The sequence below is a fragment of the Macaca mulatta genome, chromosome 3 (assembly GCF_049350105.2).
Source record: "Macaca mulatta isolate MMU2019108-1 chromosome 3, T2T-MMU8v2.0, whole genome shotgun sequence".
Classification (NCBI taxonomy): domain Eukaryota; kingdom Metazoa; phylum Chordata; class Mammalia; order Primates; family Cercopithecidae; genus Macaca; species Macaca mulatta.
The window spans coordinates 36,497,974-36,521,494 of record NC_133408.1 but is presented as its reverse complement, the minus strand read 5'-3'; the positions used below and the strand labels follow the sequence as shown (position 1 = coordinate 36,521,494).

At 59.8% G+C, this 23,521-nt stretch overlaps 1 protein-coding gene across 1 annotated transcript; it reads left to right on the top strand.

The window, feature by feature from the left end:
• Positions 1–1,451: 1,451 nt before the first annotated feature.
• Positions 1,452–4,469, top strand: LOC114676722 (uncharacterized). The gene is made up of 3 exons (XM_077995990.1): positions 1,452–2,888; positions 3,108–3,219; positions 3,600–4,469. The coding sequence occupies exons 1-3, from the start codon at positions 2,613–2,615 to the stop codon at positions 4,061–4,063; spliced, it is 852 nt and encodes a 283-aa protein (XP_077852116.1). The 5' UTR covers positions 1,452–2,612; the 3' UTR covers positions 4,064–4,469.
• The last annotated feature ends 19,052 nt before the right edge of the window (positions 4,470–23,521 follow it).

Here is a 23,521-nt window from a genome sequence, read left to right as displayed (position 1 = left end):
GGAAGTGAGCTGGTCCGGGTCCCACAGGGTGGGGTAAGGGTGGTCTGCCCGGGCGCCCCCACCCCAGGTCTCTAACACTCTTGGGAGTGGCTCTGTCCACCGTCACCACTGTCCAACCTGCACAGCATCCCCCGTGCCTGGCCTCCCTGTCCCTGGGGTACCCGGGAGGGCGGACCCAGCTGGGGCTCAGCAGGGCTCAGCAGGGCTGTGGTGCTGTGAACCCTCTGGTAGTGGGTGGACATTATACATCCACCCGCTGCCAGAGGAAGCTGCAGAGACAGGCAGGGTAGCATGCCAGGCAGCCCCGGCAACCTCTGAGGTCATTCTGGGCGGCCACTTTACCCAACAGCAACGTCAGGCCCCTTAAGAGCCTGGCGGTCCCTTATCTTCTCCCTGGTGGCTGACTCAGTAGGACTGGGGATCTCCAGGCAGGGCTGAGATCACCCCCAGGTCACCCGGGGCAGCCCACGAACCTCTCTGGACCTTGGCCTTCCTGGATCTCAGTTCCATGCCCACTGCTTGTCCTGAGCTGGAGCTGGGTAGGAGCTGGCTCTGAGGGCTGCCCCTAAATCCTAGAGATGGGGCTCGGCTTTGCCACCCTCCCTTGGCGCCCCACTGCCCATTTAGGAGGGCTGGCTCTGTCCTTGGTGTTCTCGGGCCACCCCCTGGCCCACTCTATCTGCTAAATCCCCTAGGTCCTGCCAGGCCCAGGCTTCCCACACTCCAGCCGCCCCTCTGGGTCTGCCTGGAGTGCTCAGTGTCTCCACCCCTGTGGGAAGTCTCCTTGCTTCTCCTTCCTCCACTGCACATGTTGCCTGTTCCTGGGTTCCCTCCAGCCCTCAGCACAGCCCGACACCCACAAAGTACTCAGCCCAGATGCCGACGGAATGGAGCTGAGCTTCCTGAACTTGGCCCTTGCTAGAAGAGTTGGAAGAAGGGACCTTGAAGAGCGTCTAGGTCCAAGTCCCATTTCACAGATGGGAAGATGGAGGCCCCGGGCCCACATGGCCAGCAGCAGATGTCTCCAGCCACCCTTGAAAGTGAACCCCTCAGGTTCACCCCTCCAGGTGCCTCCCATATGCCAGGAAGTCCCAAAGTTCTGAGGGGCTGAGGCTCCAAGACTTCCCCTGGGCGAGGTCTTTGGTGGTGCCAGGGGGTGAAGGTGGACCTTCAGGCATGGTGGTTTTCCGGCCAGGCCTGCTTCTCCCTGCGACCTCTCGGAAAGCCCTGCCCGGCTGGGAGACTGAGCAAAAGCTGGACATGCCCAGGCCAAGGAATGGGCAGCTGGCTGGCCTGCCTCAGCGGGGTGGGGCCTGGGGACCAGTCCAGGCCTGCCCCCCAACAACCTGGACCATGGTGTCTCTCTGGCTGGAGAGTCCCCTGTCCTGGCTGCGTCTCCAGCCTCAGGTGGGGTCCTAGCTGTTTCTTTCTGGTCTCAGCTGCGCCCCCCACCCCAGCCTCCACCCCCCCCCGCAAACCAGCAGTCACTTGAGCCCTCCTTGAGGCTCTGAGGCCCCCCACCCAGGGCAGATCTTCAGGCCTAGGGCATCCTTAGAGGCTGGGCTGTGCCCAGTGGTGGCCGCCCCTCCCTCGTGTCTCATCCCCACCTGCCATGGCCGTCACTCTATCTCAGCGACCCAGTTTTCCTCCTTGTCTCTGTTGGTGGGGCGGGTGGCCCTAGGGGGACAGTGTCCCCCTTTGTGGCCCGGCGACCGATGGATCAGGTGTCCCTGGTGGGGCCGGCAGGCGCGTCTGCTGGCTCGGGCCAGGGGCCACGGCTTTCAGGTCTTCAATAGCTCAAGATTAGGTTCCGTCCCTGGGGGCCCCTGTTGTGTGGCCATTGTGATGGCCTGGGAACCACAGCCTCCAGGCCAGAGAGGGATGTGTCTCCCTGCCCATGGGAGTCCTGGCCTCCTCCGGGCCGTTTGGGCACCCTGCAAGGCATGTAGAAGTGCGCACATACAGCCACAGCCAGTATAGAAGAGGCACTGTTTCTTTACAACCCGATGAGCAGAGCACGGGCTGGATCTCAGGTGTGTGCTGCTGATCAGTGCACGACCTGCACGGGTGTGCACGGTGGCCCTGGCACCGCCCCGGCCCCTCGCACCTTTCTCAAGAGTTTCTTCAGCTTCATGGCTCCCCTCGGCTGCATCCTCCCATAGGCCCCCACTCAGATTGCAGCGCTGGTCCTCGGCTGCTGGCTGGCGGCTGACAAAACCACAGGCCAATCCCCGCTGGCAGGATGGGGACAGGCTGACAATTTCATGGCCTAATTGCAGGGCCTTGCATTTCCTCCTCTGGAAACTCAGGTGTGGAATGAGTGGGGCTGTCGGTGCAACCTGGGCGAGATTCCTCTCGGCCTCCCTGGGTCTGATCAAGGTCACCGACCCCCAGCTGTAGCCCCCAAGACTGGCTCCTGATGGCTTTTGTGCCCTGCTCAGCAAAAGCTCAGCTGCGATCCTCTTGGTGGCCCAGACAGAGGTGACCACATAGTGTATCGTCTTTCGAGGGTGGGAGGGAGCTCTGTTCGTAATTACTCCTGGGGCATTCTGGGGCTATTGCAGGAAACGGAATATGTCACCAACGGAGACGCAGATCCCCTAGCAGGATGCATGCCGGCCGGCACACGACTCGGAGCACGAGAGGGGCCTGTGATCGTGTGGTGCTTACGTGCTTCACGCGTGTGTGCGGAAGCACGGGTGAGCCCGTGGGGAGCATGGCGCACTGCCACTGTGCACACGTGGGCCGGCCATGTGTGGGAACACGTGTGTCCCTGTGTGCACACACCCAGAGCCCGTCCCGGCAGCCCGGAGACGGCTCCTTCCCCTTGTACAGCTGGAGACTCCGGAAGGAGGAGGCGGGTCGGGCTGGCCTCCTGCTTGATGAGGGTAAGACGAACAGGCCAAGGTGGGAGGCCAAGGCCAGGTCTCGCTCAGGCTGGGGCGTGGCCCTAACACATGTTTCCTGCCTAGCGTAGTGGCGGCAACCTTGGACAGGAGGTTGGACCCCATCAGGAAGGTTTTGCTTCAAGATATGGGGCTTCCGAGGCTGGGTCAGCTCCCCCAGCGTTTGCATTCATCCTAACATGTGACTGCCTCTTCCTCCAGGCAGCCTTCCGTGACTTCTGCTGTCGCCCCAGTGGCCTCTGTCTCCAGAGCAGGTGGAGCAAGAGGCTATCTGCTTGCTCCCTGGACCCAGCGGACATATTCCCAGAGACAGGTAGGATCTGCTTTGGGGTACACAGCCAGCTCTGGCAGAATGGGGCCAGACCCCAAGGAGTGCCCCTCCTAGGTCAGGGCACTTGTGACTATGGCTGCCCTGAAATCCTCTTGGGGCTTCTTGCTGGGGGTCCACTCTGGGCCCCACTGAACTTTGCTTTAGGAGCATAGGGCCTTTGGGCTGGGTGTGTCCTCCAAGGGCCAGGCCTGGTGACTCCTCCAGGCATGGGGCAGAGGCTGGGGGCTGAGAGGCAGCTGCTGCTGAGGCCTTCAGTAGAGGGAGGCCAGCATCAGGCAGATGAATGGGCCATTCAGGCAGGAGAATTTTCAGGGTCACCTTGGCCAGCCCCGAGCAGCCACCGAACCCTCCCCTTCCTGCAGCTGGAAATATCATTGTGATGTGGGATGCTGGAGATGGGACAGGAGCCACACAGACCCAGCTTTGCCCTCTGGAACTCACAGCATCCCGGCAGCCGGCAGAGAGAGAGAGAGGGCCGGCAAACAACTCCACGAGGGGGTCCCGCGATAACATGCGAGAAGTGGGTGGAGAATGCCTGGCAAGCCTGGGTAGCCAAGGAGGGCCGGACAAGCAGGTGCATGGGCTCAGACATGGAGGGTGCCTGGGGACATCATCCTGGGGCAGGAAACGGCAGGTGCAAAAGCCCTGGGGCCGGATGAGGTGCTGGCTCCCTCACTCCCTTGCTCAGGGAACATCTGAGCAGCACCCCCCAGAAGCAAGGGCTGTGCTCGTGTGCATGGGCCAAGCTCCGGAGAGAACTCGGGAGGCTCCCAGGTCTGAGGGGGATGGGGGCCAGGGCTGGGCGGTGCAGAGGATGAGGGGATGACCTTCCTCCCAGAGACAGAGTACCAGGGGAGAGAAAAAGGCCTCTGGCATCCCTGTCCAGTGCATGGAATTGTGGGGGCTTGGAGGCATCCTGTGGCCAGGCTGCAGGAGTTCCCAGCCAGACCTGGTCCCCTGGGAAACGGGGTCCAGGAGGCCTGGTTTGCTGTGAGCCCACCTCCACAACCCACCTGGCCAATGAGCAGAAGCCTGAGCTGGGGTTCAGGGACCCATCCGTGGAGTCGCCCCTGGGGGAGGGCTTCCCACGTGGCACCCCACTGGGCCCCTCTCCCAAGCCCTCACCCCTCCCTCCCAGGCTCTGGAAACCTCTTGCTGTCCCCCCAAGTTAGTGTCCAGGACTGCTTTCACAAATGGCCACAGACTTGGCTGAAAACAAAATAAATTCATTGTCTCAGTCTGGGAGGTCAGAGGTTGAGATCAAGGTGCCCGCAGGGCTGGTTTCCCCCAAAGCCAGGAAGGGTCTGCTCTGTCTGCTCTATCCCACCGTGGTGTCTGGCGGCTGCCCGCCAGACTTGGGCAGCTTAGGAAGGCCTCCCCGCATCTCTGCCTCCATCTTCACGCAGCCTTTTCTCTGAGCCTGTGTGCCGTCTCATCTCAAGATCCTTAACTTAATTACTTCTGCAAAGAACCCTTCTCCAGGCCGGGTGCGGTGGCTCATGCTTGTAATCTCAGCACTTTGGGTAGCTGAGGTGGGTGGATCACTTGAGGTCAGGAGTTCGAGACCAGCCTGTCCAACATGGTGAAACCCCGACTCTCCTAAAAATACAAAAATTAGCTGGGCGTGGTGCTGCATGCCTGTAATCCTAGCTACTTGGGAGGCTGAGGCAGGAGAATTGTTTGAACCCAGGAGGCGGAGGTTGCAGTGAGCTGAGATTGAGCCACTGCACTCCAACCTGGGCGACAAGAGTGAGACTCCGTCTCAAAAAAGAAAAACAACAAAGCGCTTCTCCAAACAATGTCCCCTTCATGGGTTCTGGAGGTTAGAACTTAGACACATCTTTTTTGGGGGCCTTTATTCAACCCACAACACCCCCAAATACCAGGAATCTGGAAAATTGGGTCTTCTTTCACTGCTAAGCCAGTTCCCCTGCACTTCATCCATGTGGGCTTGGGGGCCATGGCACCCCCCCTTGGCATGTGTAAGTTAGGGGACAGAGAGGAGGGCTGGGAAGGATAAGTTGGGGGCCTGGGGCCTGATGGTGCAGGCAGAGTGCAGACTCAAGGAGCAGTCAGCACTGTGCCTGCCCACCAGGAACACGGCCTGTGGTCCCCGCCCCAGTGTGAAAAGAATGGACAGAAAACGCCTCGCCCCGTGCCTCCTGCTCAACTCTAGGGACCCAGGAACCTGCCTGGCACAAGAGACAGAGGGGTGCACATGGACACAGAGATGGGCCCCTAGTCCCAGGCCCGCCGTAGACCCCACGCCAGGCCCAGAGGGGCACACATAGACCATAGACCTCACGCCAGGCCCAGAGGGACACACATAGGCCATAGACCCCACACCAGGCCCAGAGGGGCACACATAGACCATAGACCTCACGCCAGGCCCAGAGGGGCACACATAGACCATAGACCTCACGCCAGGCCCAGAGGGACACACATAGGCCATAGACCCCGCGCCAGGCCCACTCACGGGCAGGATGTTTCTCCTCCAGCCCTCAGGTCCGGGCATGAGCTCCGGGCCAGCAGCCACCAGGCCCTAGGCCAGCGAGTCCCGGCTTCCAGCACTCGCTCCACCAGCCGGAAGGTGCTTTCCACCCCATAATCACCTGTGCCAAGCACAGGCTCAGTTGATCTTCCGAAACGCTGTTTACACCATGTGGAAACCAAGGCTCGGCGCTCCCCCAGCCCGGAGGTGGTAGGACCACGATTTGAAGCTGGGTCTCCGAGTGTCCACCTGCTGACACCTTCCTCGGCCCCGACAAGCGGCCTGGAAGCGGCAGAGCTGGGAATGCTCCTGCATCACCCCTGAGCTCTGCCGGGGGTCTCAGTGTCCCCATCTGCGAAATGGGATAAGGGCCCTGCACACCAGCCTTGCTCCCAGGGGCCAGAGAGGGGAGGGACAGTGTCCCTAGTGACAGATTCAGAAACCGAGGCCAGGAGACACTGGCCTGGACGCCCCTGCCCAGCAGATGCGGGTCGGGTCGGGGCAGGCCCAGGCCCCAGCTGGTCCACCACCTGCTGACCTGCTTCCTCCCGGGGCCTCTGCGGGGAGGCGGTGGGAACTGACCTCCTCTCTGCCTCTCAGCCCCAAGGCAGCCGCCCCCTGGGAGGCCTGGTCCGGGGCTCAGGTGTCCCGCACAGCCGGTTTCTCCGCCTCTTCCCATCCTCGCCTCTGTGGAGCCAGAGGGGGGTCACTCCCCAGGGGCCACAGGCAGTTGTGGCCCTGCCGTTGAGTGGGCTGGCTCTGCTGCCTCTCCCACAGCCCCCAGGAGGCCGGGCTGCCCAGGTGTGTCCACAGGGACCTCCCCAGAAGCCCCTTCCCACGACCCTGTGCCCGCCCCCATGATGTTCATACCTGAGGCTTTCTCTGCAGCCCCTGGCCCGCGCTGGTGGGGGTCGTGGGCCCAGGTGAGGCTGGTGGGCTTCAGGCCAGGGGCTTCCAAGCAGCTCCTTAGCCATGCCGTCCTCCTTAGGGGTCAGGACCATGACCTCATTTCGTAAGTCCTGAAAGGGAGACTCCTGGTGCTGGGGCCCACGGTCCGACAGCTCTGCAAGCTGACTCCCTGTTTGCCCTTTCCCAGACCTGCCCTGGGTTTGGCAGCAGAACCTCAGGGGGAAACCGAGGCTGAGAAGGGCTGGGTGCTTTGCTCAAGGCCGTTGGCCAGCCCAGTTCATCTGCCTCTTGGATCCACACTCCCACGGCTTCCGTCTTGCTTTTGCTAGTTATTAGCTGGGTGGCCTTAGGTGAGTGGCACAACCTCTCTGTGCCTCAGTTTCTTCAGCTGTAAAATGGGAATAACTAGAAGGCCCGCTTTGAAGGGTGTTGTGCAGATGACACAAGGCATCGGCTGTGGTACACGGCGAGGGTGCAGTGCCAGGCCACTGTTATTCTTACCATTACCATTTTAATTGTCTGGCTGTCCCAGCTGTGCTTGGAACTTCAAAGCGCCGGGGCCTCGCCTGTCTTGTTCGCTACTGAGCCCTGGCCATGGGCACACGGTTTAGGTCAGGGACTGGTTTTAAAATAGAAGCAGAAGCTTGAACGCAGCTCTGCCTGCCTGGAGGCCAAGCCCTCTCCCCACTGACTCCCCAGTGAGACCCCCTCCACCAAGCCTGTGCCCTTCACGGGGTCTCTGAGTCCCACAGCTGTGCCCTAAGGGGTTGTTTTTCTCTGCCTTGCCACAGCCAGGAAACTGAGCCTCGGAGAGGGCAGGCCTAAAGAAAGACCATGTGAGGTTAGTGGGTGCCAAGGAGCGGGAGGATCGGCTGGGGGAGGATGGAGGAAGGCAGCACTGGGGGCTGGGGGCCCCTGCAGGCAGAAGGCTGGGCCCATTTCCATGTGGGTGGGCCTGCTCCAACTCGCCACCTGGCACGGCTGCAGGTGCCCACACAACGGCAGACCCGTGCCCCCCAGTGCAGCCTGTGCCAGCCACCACAGCCAGAGGGGTGGCTGTGGGCAAGTTTACTGTCTCTGCCCACCTCAACCCCAGGACAGGACCTGGGGACAGGAGACCACCCCCAGGTACAGCCGCGAGGGCAGCAGACTCTCCTACTCCAAGAGGCAGCCCATGGCACAGACAGCTCACACAGCGGCCCACCAGGACGCTCATTCATTCCCTCATTCATTCATTCGTGCATGCATGCGTTGATTCTGCAGATAGTCGTGGGTTCTTGCTGTGCGGCCATGGGCAAGTCTGTTGTCCTCTCCGGGCTGTGAAGTCTCCCATTCGGCAGAGGAGTCAGACCCCCACCATGTGTCAGCTGAAAGTCTCTGGGAGGGAGGCCGGACAGGAAGCACAGGGTCGGGGCAGCCGCAGGCTGAGACAGCACAACGGCTGCGGCTCTTCCACAGTCTCCCCGGAGAGTTCTGGAATCTCGCTCTCGCCCACGCATGGACTGCAGGGAGAAGCTCCCCCGCCTGTCCTCGCCCCACTCCCCTCTTCCTGCTGTCCCGGCCCCTGACCATCCCTCCCCAATGGGGGGTGTATGGGGAGCCTTGCTGTCAGACCTCCTGAGAAGCCCTGGAGATGTTGGACCCTTCCTTAGCCCCTGTGGCAGATGGGGAAACTGAGGCTGGCAGGCGCTTCCTCCTCCTACTCTGCCCAGTGGCCTCCGTGACCCTCTCCCCAGATGGCCTCTCTCACCTCACACCCCCCAACCCCTAAATGGCCTGCGCACTCCCCCCATCTCCCGGGGTCCCGCCCAGCCAGCACACCCTCTACCACACACCCCACACCCCAAATGACCTCCATGTCCCGCCCACTTCCCAGGGTCCTAGCACCCTCACCACATTTTGCACCTCCTGTCCCCTCACCCCAGCATGGTTCAGCTCCCCCCCAAGATGGCCCCCACCTTCGGGGCTACCCCTGGCAGGGTGGGCCTCAGGGAGCTGAAAGCCCTGGCAGTGGCTCGTGGGAGGAGGCCTGGGCATGGGTGTCTGGGCCGCAGGAGTCCGAGAGCCATCCCGAGGGGAGAGGGGGTCAGTGAGAAGTGGATTAGGGCTGTCTCCCCCTAGCTGCAGGACCCAAAGGGTCAGCGTCAGCCTCTGCCTCCCCCAGGAGGCCCCAGCCTTTCCTCCTAAGACTCAGTTTACTCCGCTGCCAAATGGGACCATTTCTTGTCCTTCCAACCCCACGAAATTTCCATGAGACAATGAAGGGCAATAAAGGCTGTGGGCAGCCCTCAGTCCGTGCCCAGCTGTGGGCAGCCCTCAGTCTGCGCCCAGCTGTGGGGAGAAGGATGGGCAACCCTCAGTCCGCGCCCAGCTGTGGGGAGAAGGACAGGCTGGGACCCCAATGCCCCACCACCAAGGGACAGGCTGGGTCCCCCACACCCCACCTCCAGGTGACAGGCTGAGCCCCCCATACCCCACCTCCAGGGGACAAGCTGGGCCCCTCTGCACCCCACCTCCACGGGACAGGCTGGGTCCCTGCACCCCACCTCTAGGTGACAGACTGAGCCCCCCGTACCCCACCTCCAGGGAACAAGCTGGGCCCGTCTGTACCCCACCTCCAGGGGACAGGCTGGGTGCTTCTGCACCTCACTTCCAGGGGACAGGCTGGGCCCCTCTGCACTGCACCTCCAGCGGATGCTTGGGTATGTAGGGCCTAGGCCCTGGCTAATAATCACTCACCCACGGCCCAGCCAGGGAGCTGAGAGCTGAGAACGAGCAGTCACCCGTTGCACCCCAAGGCTGGGAGACACCAGCAGGGGCAAAGCCCATTGAGCTATGCTTCCCAGCCGTCCAAGCCCAAGCCCAGATCTGGAAGCAAACACCCAAGGAGACACTTTCTCCCTGTCTGAACCACCCAGATGGTGAGCTCCCTATTGGAAGGCAGGTAAGCAGAAGGCAGCAGGCGAGGAGGGCCCGGGAGCAAGCATGAAGCTGGAATCCAGGCTATTTGATGGACCTTAGATCACACCTTGGCCTGGAATTCCAGGATCCGAGGATCCTGTCTTCTGGGAACAGACGCTGCTGGAGGGAGGGAAGGTGGTCTCCGAGGTGAGATTCTGGGGCCAGGGAGGAGCTGGCTCAGGTGAGAGCCTGAAGGTGGAGTCGGGTCAGCCTGGACCCTGGGGGTCACCAACTCTTTGGCTGCCGTTGACCTCAGGCCACACTACCTCTGCAGCTGAGAGCTGCTATTTTTCTTTTTCTTTCTTTTTTCTTTTGAGACAGAGTTTCACTCTTGTTGCCCAGGCTGGAGTGCAATGGCATGATCTCAGCTCACTGTAACCTCCTTCTCCCAGGTTCAAGTGATTCTCCTGCCTCACCCTCTCGAGTAGCTGGGATTACAGGTGCACACCACTATGCCGGTTAATTTTTTGTACTTTTTTTTTTTTTTTTTTTGAGACAGAGTCTCGCTCTGTCCCCCAGGCTGGAGTGCAGTGGCACGATCTCGGCTCACTGCAAGCTCCGTCTCCTGGGTTCAGGCCATTCTCCTGCCTCAGCCTCCCGAGTAGCTGGGACTATAGGCGCCCGCCACCGCACCCGGCTAATTTTTTGTATTTTTAGTAGAGACGGGGTTTCACCGTGGTCTCGATCTCCTGACCTTGTGATCCGCCCGCCTCGGCCTCCCAAGGTGCTGGGATTACAGGCGTGAGCCACCGCGCCCGGCCTAATTTTTTGTACTTTTAGTAGAGATGGAGTTTCACCATGTTGGCCAGGCTAGTCTCAAACTCCTGACCTCAGGTGATCCATCTGCCTTGGCTTCCCAAAGTGCTGGGATCACAGGTGTGAGCCACTGCGCCCGGCCAAGAGCCGCTATCTTTCATGCAGAGTGGCGGGGCCTGCCACGGGCCAGCCACGTCCTGGGTGCTGCAGGCCTGCCCCCTGGATTGGGGTGGACAGCACGTGATCCTCATGGAGTGCATGTCCTGTGGCACAGGGACAGTGCCACAGGAGTCGGAGGGCCGGGCCTGCAGCCTCTCAGAGAGAGGAAGGGTCATTCCATGGGAGACTTTCGGGGAGGCAGGCCGGGGAAGAGCTCGTGGCTCCCGACCCAAGGACGAGGAGACTGGAGTGAAGGCCCTGAGGGATGAGCCTGGCTCGTTCCTGGAAGGGCTGGAGCGGGAAGGAGGGAGAATAAGAGGTGACAGTGACCAGGGTGGAGGAGAGAGCCAGGGTAGGGCCAGGGACCCTTCACTCCTCAGGGAGAGGGGCTGACCACCTGGCGAACACCCTTCCTGCCACTGGAGTTCCCAGAGCGGTAGGGCCGGGGATGTGGGGACAGTGGCGGGGACAAAGCACCGGGGCCGAGGAACTGGGGGCCATGGGGGCTGGATTTATGACCTCCCCTGACCCCGGGAGAGAAACCAGCCTTGTTGGGCATGGCCAAGTCACCAGCAACCAGCCCGGGGTGGGACAGCCGGGATGAAAGGCCCAGGGAAGGGATTAGCTGCAGCCCAAAGGGCCACGCAGGGCACCATGGCAACCGTGAGGCTGGGCCCGGAGAATGGGGCCTGTGTTAACACCCCAATGGGGCTGGGGGCTTGTTAACCAGCTTACCAGGCGGGCCTGCCTGGCCATTGACATGGAAATCCAGGCCCTCGGTTCCTAGCCCTGAAAGGCCTGTCCTGCTCTGAAAGAAGGGAGCCAGGAGGGGGGCTTCCAGGGTGGGCGGGGGGGGCAGGGGGCCAGGTGCTGAGCCGGGGCAAGAACCAGCTTCCACCTTCCTCCCCCACCCCCTCAGCACCCCTGCAGGCTGGACCCACGGAATGGAATGTCCGGGACCCACGTGGACTCAGTGTCCTGGAGACCTTGAGTGTTACCTGGCTTGGCTCCCACTAAACAGGGGTCCAGGGTGGGGCCTGGCTCGGCGCAGTCCTGGTTGTGGACGTGCTGTGGCCAGGGGCTGCGCTTCCTAAGTGGACGAGCTGGCTTGAGTCAGGCCTGTGGGCCACAGTGCAGGGCAGAGGAGGGTCACCTGGACAGACAGAGCAGGGGTCCTAGCATGGGAAGAAGCTCGCACTCCTGAGGCTCGCCTGACCCCGGCCCTCATTCCCAGCTGACCCCAGCTCCAACTACAACTCGAAGCTCCAGTTCCTCCAAGGGCCTGGCTCCAGATGTGACCCATGTCCACATCAGGAGATTGTCCCAGAGCTAGCCTCAGCCGCGTGGGCACTGGGCCCTCCTGCCTCACAGACCCCGGTCCTGGCTCCTTCCACAGGGCCCTGGCTTCCAGCTCTGCCTGCCCCATTCACCATTCCCACAGCCTCCACCCACCAGGCCCTGCCCACCTGACCTGGCCACCCCGGAGCTCAGTCCTGGGACCCTCTGCCCCAGCAGTGGACCCCTTCCCAAGACCCCCTGCCATCCCTCCTCCGCAGCTCAGCACCAAATGGGGGCCTCAGCCTCCACACCCAGCCCCAGGCTGCTGCTTCAGACACCACCATTCTCCAGCCCCAATTGTCCAGAAAATTCACTCGTGTGATTTGCCACAGTGCGCAGCCCATTCCCAGGCCTGGACCCGTGGCAGGACAGTGAGCGGGGGCAGCGGCAGGCCTGGCCTTTGAGACCAGACTCTGAAGTCTGTGCTTCGGATGGGGCGGGGCGGGTAGACAGTGCCCCCACCCCAATGTGGGAGGCCCAGACTCCAGCGAAGTGGGGAAAGCCCCTTGCAAGCCAAGATGTGCCGGAATGCGGGGCAGGCCCGAGGGGGTGGCGAGGAGCTGAGCAGGTGTCTAAGCCCCTGTTGACATGGGATTACAGCCATCTGGCAGCCCCTCCCCACACAGCCCCCACTCCGGGCTCTGGGCAGGAACCAGGGAGCTGAGACGGGGCAGATCTGGGCAGGGCCTCAGTCTCCCTGCCTGAAGAGTGGGGTGTACTTGACGGGGTGCAGAGCTCCAGGGTGGGGGCTGCGGCAAAGGCAGCTTCTCCATGGGACCTCCGGGTGGGCTCTGCCCTGTCCCCTAAGGGACGTAATGAGGCCCGCACGTGAGAAAGGAGATTTGGGAGGCTGGCCAGCTAGGAGGTGAGATCAAGTCCTTTGCTGGGGGCCAGGGCCTTTGTGAGGAAACTGAGGCTCAAGGGTAGAGGCTGAGCAGTTTCTTGCTCCTGCCTCTCCTACCCTGGGTACCCCATACCCTGACCTGGCCTCAACCTCCCCAGCCTCAGGATCCTGTTCTTCCTGGAGGTTGCAACTTGGAGCTCATGAGGGGCTGCTGTGATCACAGGGTGGGCTAGGTGGTCCTCCAAGCAGGGAGCCGCATCCACGCAGCACCCTCTAGCCTTTACTGGGGTGGTGTCACCAGGGCTTGTGGGCCACCCTTGTCACTTCTTGTAGCACCGGCCTGCAGCCCCTGGGATGAGCGTCCCAGCAGCTCACAAACAGTCCTGGTGAGGAAGCAGCCAGGCCAGGGGGTCCACCCCCCATGGTGTTGGGTTTCCTCCGGGCATGGCCCCAGCTGCTTGCAGCTGGCAGAGGCTGTGGGGCTGGGAATTTGAGAAGGTTGTGTCCCCCTCAACTCCTGGGGAGGGGCCATAGGCACCCAACAGAGCCAGGGCTGGCTGGCCTCCCCTTCCGTCCTCAGCCCCCCCAGCCTGCCATCTGCCTCTGTCTCTCGGGGAAGAGGAGGGGCCGCCCACATTCCTGCGCACGCCACCCCTCCCTACATCTAGCCCGTCCCAAGCCCCTCGCCTTCTCCAGCAGACCCTGGGGCCCGTTCCCCACCCCAAACCCGCTTCGAGGGGTCACATGGGCACCGGTCCCTCCCCTGGCAGGGTCTGGGGACCCTCTCTGTGCCCATCACCGCTTGTTCCTCCTGTGGGCGACTCCTCAGCCCTTTGACAAACTTTCCCAAGGCTTCCTGTGCGCCTGGTGGCCCCAGACCCCGCCTGCACACTGGGAGCAGGGCCTCGCCCACCTGGAAGGAATGCCTTGTCCACGGCTGCCCCCAGCTCCTGGACACCCACCAGCATCTGATTCAATTGGGTACCCCCCACTCCTCATGCAGGGATTGGGGGCCTTAGGGCTGGGAAGGTTGAGGGAGGCAGAGGGCAGTGTGGCAGGGCTGGTCAGATGAGCAGCTCTGTCCCGGTTCTGCACTCTGGGCAGCACAGAGAGCTTCTGGGTAGAGGCCAGGCTGTCTGGCTCTTCTCCCTGCAGGTCCGGGGTGCAACCACCCTCATCCCATCAGGGGTACCTGGGTGGGACCTGGGACACCATGGGCCAGAGACCAGGGGAGAGGGTCCCAGAGGAAAGCACAGACACTTCAGGCTGAGGCCAAGCTGCAATGCTCGTTCTCACCGATCCTCAGAGCCTCTCCTGGAGGAGGGGGTACTGAAAATCAGCCCATAGCAGGATGCATAGGAGTCCATCAGGTAGAGAGGGGCATGCAGAATTCATTGTCATTTTCTAAACTCCTGTGTGGGCCTAAGAGTTGGGCTCAGACCCCCTTGGGCACTTCATCAAGGTACTCAGCATTTATTGAGTACTTGGCTGGGCGCGGTGGCTCACGCCTGTAATCCCGACACTTTGGGAGGCAGAGGCAGGTAGATTGCTTAAGCTCAGGAGTTTGAGACCAACTGGCCAACATGGCGAAACCCCGTCTCTACTAAAAATACAAAAAATTAGCCGGGCGTGGTGGTACGTGCCTGTAATCCCAGCTACTCGGGAGGCTGAGGCGAGAGAATCGCTTGAACCTGGGAGGCGGAGGTTGCAGTGAGCAGAGATCGCGCCATTGCACTCCAGCCTGGGTGACACAGGGACTCTGTCTCAAAAAACAAAACACAAAACCAAAAAACAAACAAGAACATTTATTGAGAATCTGCTGTGTGCTGGGCCCTATGCTGGGCACAGGGACAGAGGGTGGGCCACACAGCACTGACCCCACCCTTCCACAGAGGAACCTTCTGGCAGCTGGCCGTGTGGCCCAGGGGTGATGGGAGACAGAAGAGGCCTGGGCTTGTTGGAGGCAAGGTTTGTAAGTGGAAGCTTACCAGACGTGGGGAGGCAGGATGTGCAAAGGCCCTGTGGCCAGGACACTGATGGAGGATGGGACAAGAGGCCAGTGTGGAGTCAAGGTGGGGGCGGGGTGCCTAGTCTGGGAGACCTGGGGCCACACCACGCTCCTGTGAGTAGAGCGTGCCATGATGCAGTTTGCAGGGGGCTGCTACCCTCCTGTGCTCCTTTCCAGGCACCCAGCCATGAGAACCTAGAGCCGAGCTTGACTTAAGATGAACTGGCTTGAGGCTTTGGCTGAGGGGACAGAGGGGCACACACAGAGGATTCCAGGGGCTGCGTTTGTGCAGGAGCAGAGGTGGGTACGCAGGGGCCTAGGACACACAGTTACGTACAGAGACACCTCTAGAGACTCAGAGAGACAGGGACCCGGCGGACACACGCACCAGTGGTCTGTTTACCTCCCAACCCTCCCTCCGGCTGCCTCTGCATCTTCCACGTCCCCCTCCCCCACACACACAACAGCCGCCAGGCAGGTCCCCTTTCTCCAGGGTCCCCTTTCTCTGGCTCTTCAGCAAAGCAGTTGCTCGAGACTAATTGAATTTTCCGCCTGGGAAGGGCTGGGGAGTTGAGGGCGGGTGAGGCTGGGAAGAAGCTTGTTAACAGGTCTGGCCCTCCCCACACCCCCCAGGCCCCCTCCCTGGCACCCCGCCCCACCCCCTCCCCACAGGGCCTTCTCTCTGCAGTGGGGGTGGGGCGGTCAGGGGCCCTGGTGGCCGTGGAACAATGGACAGACAGACAGGACCAGCCCACACCCGGCCAGCGCCTGAGGGGCTGTGCTCCAGAGGAGGCTAGAGTGACCCTCTGGGCCTCAATTTCCCCTCCTGACCCAAAGAGAACTGGGAGAATTGGGATTGGGGTGGGAGCCCCGGGTCATAAAACAGACTCCTCCGGCTGTAGGTGGTTGGGGGCCACCCCTGGACATGTAAGAGCCCCACTCACTGCCCGGATGGCAAGACTAAGGGCCGGTCAGGCACAGGGCTGGGCCTGGGGTCTCAGCAAGGCTGTGCTTGGTGGTGGGGGATGAGGGGCCACTGTGCCCAGTGCTCCCCACGTGCTGCTCCTGGACCTGCCCGTATTTACAGTTCGAGTGGTGGTGCACACGTGTGCGGGGTGTGCATGACGGGAGGCTGATGGAGGAGCGGCCAGTGGGCAGGCGACCCCCTGGCCCCACCCGTGTCTCCAGCCACCAGCCTCTCTTCTTTTCTTTCTTTCTCTCTTTTTTTTTTTTTTTTTTTTTTTTTGAGATGGAGTTTCACTCTTGTCACCCAGGCTGGAGTGCAGTAGCAAGATCTCAGCTCCCCGCAACCTCCACCTCCCAGGTTCAAGTGATTCTCCTGCCTCAGCCTCTCGAGTAGCTGCTGGGATTACAGCCATGTGCCACCACGCCCGGCTAATTTTTGTCTTTTTAGTAGAGACAGGGTTTTACCATGTTGGCCAGGTTGGTCTTGAACTCCTGACTTCAACTGATCCGCCTGCCTTGGCCTCCCAAAGTGCTGGGATTACAGACGTGAGCCACCCGGCCCGGCCCCTCTCTCCTTTTCTCGACTAGGGGCCCCGGTGTCCGGCGGTGCTGGAGTCAGGCTTCCTCAGGTCCAGGCTCCAGTAACCCGTGCGTGTGAAGGGCCCAGAACCCCACCGAGCACAGGGTGGGGAGGGAAGGTGTGCGGCCGGGGTCACTGGAAGGGAGGGCAGCACTCTGCTCCTGCCACAGAAGCCACGGAGGGTCCTCCTTGGGCCCAGGGCCCTGCAGACGGGAAGACTCCAAGTCCGGTTCAGGTCCCACCCCTCTCCCACATCCCTCGGCCTGACTCCTTCCCCCTGTGGATGTGAGCAGAGCCAGCCATAGAGTAGGGGTCTCCTGGAGCAGGACACAGGTGAGCCGTGGCCAGCCGGGAGGGACCTGGCTGGGCCCATGGGGTGCCCCCTAGCTGCCCCTGTCCCACCCGCCCACGTCCTGGCTGACCCCTGGGATGCCTGGGGTACGGCCCACTCCCTTCCTGCCCCCACCGCTTCCTTGGGTCCTGGCCCACGAGACAGGCACGCCTGTTCCTGAAGGGCACGTGCCAGGAGTCCCTGCGCCTCTCTGGCCTGTACCGCTGGAGGTTATAGGAGGACCTCCAGGGGGCCGCTGATGGGGCCCAGGGTGGGGCAGGGTGGGCTCAGCACCTGTGACTGCCCCTGCCCCACTGAGACTGGGGGTGGGACTTCTATTCACCACCCATCAGCCTCGTCCCAGCCTGAGTGCCTGCTGCAGACCCCGGGCAGTGCTGGATCACAGCCCCGACCATGCCTGTGTCCTGACCACACCTGTGTCCTGCTCCAGGATCCCAGAATAGCCCCACCTCAGCATTCTAGGTGGGTAGATGGGGGAAGCAGGTCATGCGGGCCAGCGTGGGGTGGCTATGTGGACCGTAGTCACCCCTAGTGGTCCCAAGAAGGGGTGGAGGTTCTGGGCCCAAGGCAGGGTGGGGGTGGGGGCAGGGCTCGGTCGGCAGGATGAGGCCTAGAGGGGGGCTGGATGTCCTGGAGGGAAGTGAGGAAGGAGAGAGGGAGGGAGAGACAGAGAATGCTGAGATAGAACAGAAACAGAGAGAGCGGGGGACAGAGACAGGGAGGGACAGAGACACCGGGAGAGAGACAGACAGGGAGAGATGGAGACAGGAGGGACAGAGATAGGGAAGCACAGAGAAGAGGGAGTACAAGGGTGACCCGGGCCCCGCCCTCTGATTCGGGGCCACAGGCCCTCCCCGCTCCGCCCCAGGCCTGCACCCCCCTGCTCTCCCAGCGGGGACTCTGAGGACGAGACTGCGATAAGCTCGGGCTGACTTGGCAGTCAGGACATGATGCTCCTCTTGGGGGCATGTTTTCCCCATCAAATCATCCTGGGTTTGGTCCAAGGCTCTCTCCTCAAGCCCTGGGGTGACAAACGCTCCCCGACAAGATGGCCTGTGGCCTTCGAGGGGCCTGAAAGGGGCCTTTCCCACAACCTCTCCTGGAACCCGGAGCTGGCGCTGTGCTGAGCTCACGCGGGGCGACAGGGAGCTCAGGGGCATCCGCGCATTCTGCGGGTCCGTGCCCCCACTGTCCATCCAGGCAGTGAGTCCATTCCATGGCCGCCTGTGGGCTGCACCTCTCTGCGCTGGGGCTGTGCCTTGGACGACACCAGGTCTGAGTTCAACCATCTACCAGCTCCAGAGACAGGGAAGGGCCAGCAATGGCCTTTGTCCTCCAAGAGCCCCTCTTAGGGCATGGTGGGTGCAGCCTATGAAGCTGTTTACCCATTGGGAGGGAGGCAGTAACTGAGGCCTCCAGGAAGAAGTGGGGGGGAGAGGAAGACTGACCAGAGGTGCTGACTCCAACCTACAATATCTCCCCTCCACAGTCCCCATAACTCTCTGATCCTCCTCCCCTTAGTATCCTGTCCCACATGGACAGACAGACACACAGCTAGGCATGTGAGTGGATGGATAGATGGACAGAGGGGTAAATGGAAGGATGAATGGACAGAAGGACTGGTGGGTGGGTAGGTAAGTGGGTGGGTGGGTGGGTGGATGGATGGATGGATGGATGGATGGATGGATGGAAAGAAGGACTGATGTGTGGGTGGGTGGGTGGATGGATGGATAAATGGATAGACGAATATAAAAATTAGCTGGGTGTGGTGGCTGGCGCATGCCTGTAATCCCAGCTACTTGGGAGGCTGAGGCAGGAGAATCACTTGAACCCGGGAGGCAGAGGTTACAGTGAGCCGAGATCGCACCATTGCACTCCAGCCTGGGTGACAAAGCAAGACTCCGTCTCAAAAAATAAATAAATAAATAAATAAAATAAAATGGATGGATGGACAGAAGGACTGATGTGTGGGTGGGTGAGTGAGTGGATGGCTGGCTGGCAGGCTGGCTGGCTGGCTGGCCCGCCTGGCTAGACAGAAGGACTGATGTGTGGGTGGGTGGATGGATGAGTGGATGCATAGATGGATGGATGAATGGATGGATGGATGGATGGATGGATGGATGGATGGATGGATGGATGGATAGATGGATGGATGGATGGACAGAAGGACTGATGTGTGGGTGGGTGGATAGGTGGATGGGTGGATGGGTGGATGAATGGATGGATGAATGGATGGATGGATGGATGGATGGATGGATGGATGGATGGATGGACGGAAGGACTGATGTGTGAGTGGGTGGGTGGATAGGTGGATGGGTGGATGGGTGGATGAATGGATAGATGGATGGATGAATGGATGGATGGATGGATGGATGGATGGATGGATGGATGGACGGATGGATGGATGGATAGATGAATGGATAGATGGATGGACAGAAGGACTGATGTGTGAGTGGGTGGGTGGATGGGTGGATGGGTGGATAGATGGACGGATGGATGGACAAAAAGACTGATGTACGGGTGGGTGGGTGGAAGGATGGATGAATGGATAGATGGATGGATGGATGGATGGATGGATGGATGGATGGATGGACAGAAGGACTGATGTGTGGGTGGGTGGGTGGAAGGATGGATGAATGGATAGATGGATGGAAGGATGGACAGAGGACTGATGGGTGGGTGAGTGGGTGGGAGGGTGGATGGATGAAGAGGAAAGTGCAAGTTGGGACAGCTGGATGGAGAGGTGGATGGTGGGTGGGTGGACAGACAAAAGGATACATAGGTGGGTGGAAAGATGGATAGAAAGACAGATGGATAAATGCCTGGATGCCTGGCTGGACAGATGGATAAATAATGTATAAGTGACTGAAAGGACGGTCAGTGGAATGAATGAATGAATTAAATGAAACAGTGAAATGAATGGATGGTAGGTGAAGGAATGAATGGTTGGTGAAATGAATGGATTGATGAGCAGATGGACAGACATGTGGAAGGTTGGAAAGATGGTGTGGCAGGCAGAGTAATGCCCTTCCCAAGATGCCCATGTCCTAGTCCTGTGAATATGCTACCTTACACATCAAAAAGAACACTGCAGGCTGGGTGTGGTGGCTCACGCCTGTAATCCCAGCACTTTGGGAGGCCAAGGCAGGTGGATCACCTGAGGTCAGGAGTTCGAGACCAGCCTGGCCAACATGGTGAAACCCTCTCTCTACTAAAAATACAAAATTAGCCAGGAGTGGTGGCATGTGCCTGTAATCCTAGCTACTCAGGAGGCTGAGGCAGGAGAATCGCTTGAACCCAGGAGGCAGAGGTTGCAGTGAGCTGAGATCATGACATTGCACTCCAGCCTGAGTGATAAGAGTGAAACACTGGCTCAAAAAAACAAAACAAAACAAAACTCTGCAAATGTGATTAAGTTAAGAATTTTAGGATGGGGAGATTATCCTATGTTATCAGGGTGGACCCAATGTAATCAGAAAGGTCTTTGTAAGTGAAAAAGAGAGGCAGAGCGGCAGAGAAAGAGAGGTGAGGATGAAGGCAGAAGTTGAGGCGATACCATTGCTGGCTTTGAAGATGGAGGAAAAGGCCACGAGCCAAGGAATGCAAGAGGCCATGAGAAAGTGGAAAAGGCAAGGAAATCTCCAGGAGGAACCAGCCTTGCTGACACCTTGATTCTAAGGTAAGACTCATTTCTAACCCACAGAACTGTAAGGTAATACATTTGTGCTGTTTTAAGTCACCACGTTTGTGGTAATTTATTACAACAGCAATCAAAAACTAATGCAGATGGATAAAACATATGGATAAATCGATAGATGGATGGGTAGGTGGATGGATAGATGAATGATGGATGAGTGGGTGGGTGGATGGATGGATGGATGAATGGATGGATGGTCAGAAGGATGGATGGGTGGGTGGATGGGTGGATGGATGAATAGATGTGTGCATGAATGGGTGGATGGGGGAGTGGGTGGATCGATGGACAGATGAGTGGATGGATGGGTGAGTGGATAGGTGGGTAGGTAGAAGAAGGGATGAGTGGGTGGGTAGATGGGTGGATGAGTGATGGATGGATGGATGGGGGTGGGTGGATGGATGGTAAGAAGGATGAATGCATGGGTGGATGGATGATCAGGAGGATGGATGGATGGATAGGTGGCTGGATGGTCAGAAGCATAGATGGATGGATGATCAGAGGGTAGATGGGTGGGTGGATGAAGGGATGGATGTCAGAAGGGTGGGTGGGTGGAAGGATGGATGGATGGATGAATGGACAGATGGATGGGTGGATTTGTGGATAGGGTGGGTGGATGGATGGATGGATAAATGAATAGATAGATGAATGGGTGGATAGGGAATGGGTAGAAGAATGGATGGATGGATGGATGTGTGCATGGATGGGTTGGTGGATGGATGGGTAGATGGGTAGGTGGGTGGACAGATGGATGGATAACTGGGTGGATAGATGGGTGGATGGGTTAATGGATGGATGGATGGATAGATGGGGAATGGGTTGGTGGATGGATGGGTGGATGGGTAGGTGGGTGGGTAGATGGATGGATGAATGGGTGGATAGATGGGTGGATGAGTGAATGGATGGATGGGGGATGGGTGGGTGGACGGTCAGAAGGATGGATGGGAGGAAGATGGGTCCTAGTTCATTCCTTGACTGTATACTCAGATGAACCCTGGTGCCATATGCTGGATGGTGGGACCTCTGGCTAGATGACTAAGCAAAGGTGAAGGTTTAGATACCCCAAACTTCCAAGCTAACTACAATCCCTACTACCAGTTAGACTACATGACCCAGAACATAAGCGTCAGGGCTAACTGAGATGGACACAGGTACATTCAGAAAACCTCTATGGTGGGACCTCATCCAGGCCCAGGGGGATCCCAGATGGCACTTGTTTGGAGGGTGGTTGGCGCTTAAGAGCAGCAGCAGAAAGGGAGGTCCTTGGCCATGTCTCCTTCCTCCTTGCTGTAGTCAGAGTCCGGCCAACACCTGGGCACGGGGGGAAGGTGGCTTGCTGGGGGAGGAAGCCAGGCCTGGGGAGGCTGTGGACCCTGGGAGCTTCCTTGCCTGCCCCTGCCCCGCCTTCACTCCTGCACACAAAGGCACAGAGACACACGAGTGCACACGCCTCGCCATGCTCTCACACGGATGCCACGTGGCAGCAGAAGTAGGACACTCCACCCTGCTCAGCTTCTGACCTGTGACCTTGGCCATGTCGCCGGCCCTCCCTAGGTCTCTGTCTCCCCATTGTGGGTGGAGGGGCTGGGCCCAGGGGCCTGGGGGGCAGGAGGCCGAGGCTGGGCGTGGGCTGGAGCCGTCCTGGCCCCCGCTCCTGTTTCGACCACCAGGCTTCCTCCCCCTGCCCTGTGGGGAGGGACCGTAATTAACGTCTTCCTGTTCAGATCAGGAGTCCGTTTCCAAAAACATTTTTGGAAGGATTATTTTGCAAAGGAAATGTTTTTGAAAGACTCTTGTGTCCCGTCCCGGCCCAGGGAAGTGGGAGCAGCAGCTGGAGCGGGGATAGCGGGTGGGTGGGGGTGGCCCCTGGTGGCCCTGGGGGCCAGAATGAGTGGGCAGCCGGACTCCAGCCCCGGAGCCCCTCTTTGTGTCTGCTCTGCCCCCAGAGCGCAGGGTCCTGGGATGGTGGGTGGAGAGGGTGGAGACCGAGGGAAACAGGAAACGGGGGTGAAAGGGGGAGGAAGGGTCCCCGTTTCCTCACTGCCCACTCACTCTGTGCCCTCTGAAGACCTCTCGTTGCTAAACCCAAGCATCCCCGCCCAGGCCTTGTGCCAGGACCTCTCACACCATTTCCCTTGGGCAGTCAGCGCCCAGGACCCTCTGCCTCGCTGCCAGCCTGGCGCACAAGTCCACCTTTCTTTCTTTTTTCTTTTTGAGATAGTCTCACTCTGTCACCCAGCCTGGAGTGCAATGGCATGATCTCGGCTCACTGAAGCCTCCGCCTCCAGGGTTCAAACGATTCTTCTGCCTCAGCCTCCCAAGTAGCTGGGATTACAGGTGCCCGCCAACACGCCCGGCTAATTTTTGTATTTTTATTAGAGACAGGGTTTCACCATGTTGGCCAGGCTGGTCTTGAACTCCTGACCTCAGGTGATCTGCCTGCCTCGGCCTCCCAAAGTGCTGGGATTATAAGCGTGAGACAGTGTGCCCAGCCACAAGTCCACCTTTCTCCTACCCCTTCTCCAGGCCCTCTCCTGTCCCCTGAAGGTGGCCCTGGACTGTCCTGGGCCCAGTGTCCTCTGGCTCATGGGACAGGTGTTTTCTAGCACCATAGGCACCTGCTTGGGCCCAGTCTGCCCCTTCCCTGGTCAGCTGCGCCCTTGGATGCCTCAAGCTCACTCTGTCTTCTCTCTTCTTTTTTCTTTGATTGTGAGGCTCTCCTTTGAGACTCTCTCTTCTTCTTCTTGAACTTGGTCCTCGCTCAAGTATCCCCATGCCATCTTGTAGAAGGCCCTCCATCCACTACCTGAGTTATACACGTGAGTGGTTTCTCATTGCTTTTATTTTCTATCCTGAAAAACACATTGCAAAAAGTTATCACCGGGGAGCAAGGGATGTGGGTCATCTAGCAGATGCTTCAGGTTTTCAGAAGGAAGAGTGCCTCTCTTTCCTGGGAGAGGTGAACTGGGGGCACAGGAGGCCCTGTAGACCCTACCCTGACACTGACCCATGCAGACTCCAGGCCAGCCCTTGGCCCCTGACCCCCAACTCCAGCCCCCTGCCCACCTCCCTGCCTGCCAGACAGCCCCCTCCACAGCCGGTGGGCTCAGGCTGGCCCCAACCCCCTCTGGGCTTTGGTCCTTGTTAGTTTTTTTGGTCCAGATTGTGGTGGTTCTCTGCAGCCTCCCAGCTCCCAGGTCATGGTGACCCATTCATAAGTGTTGTC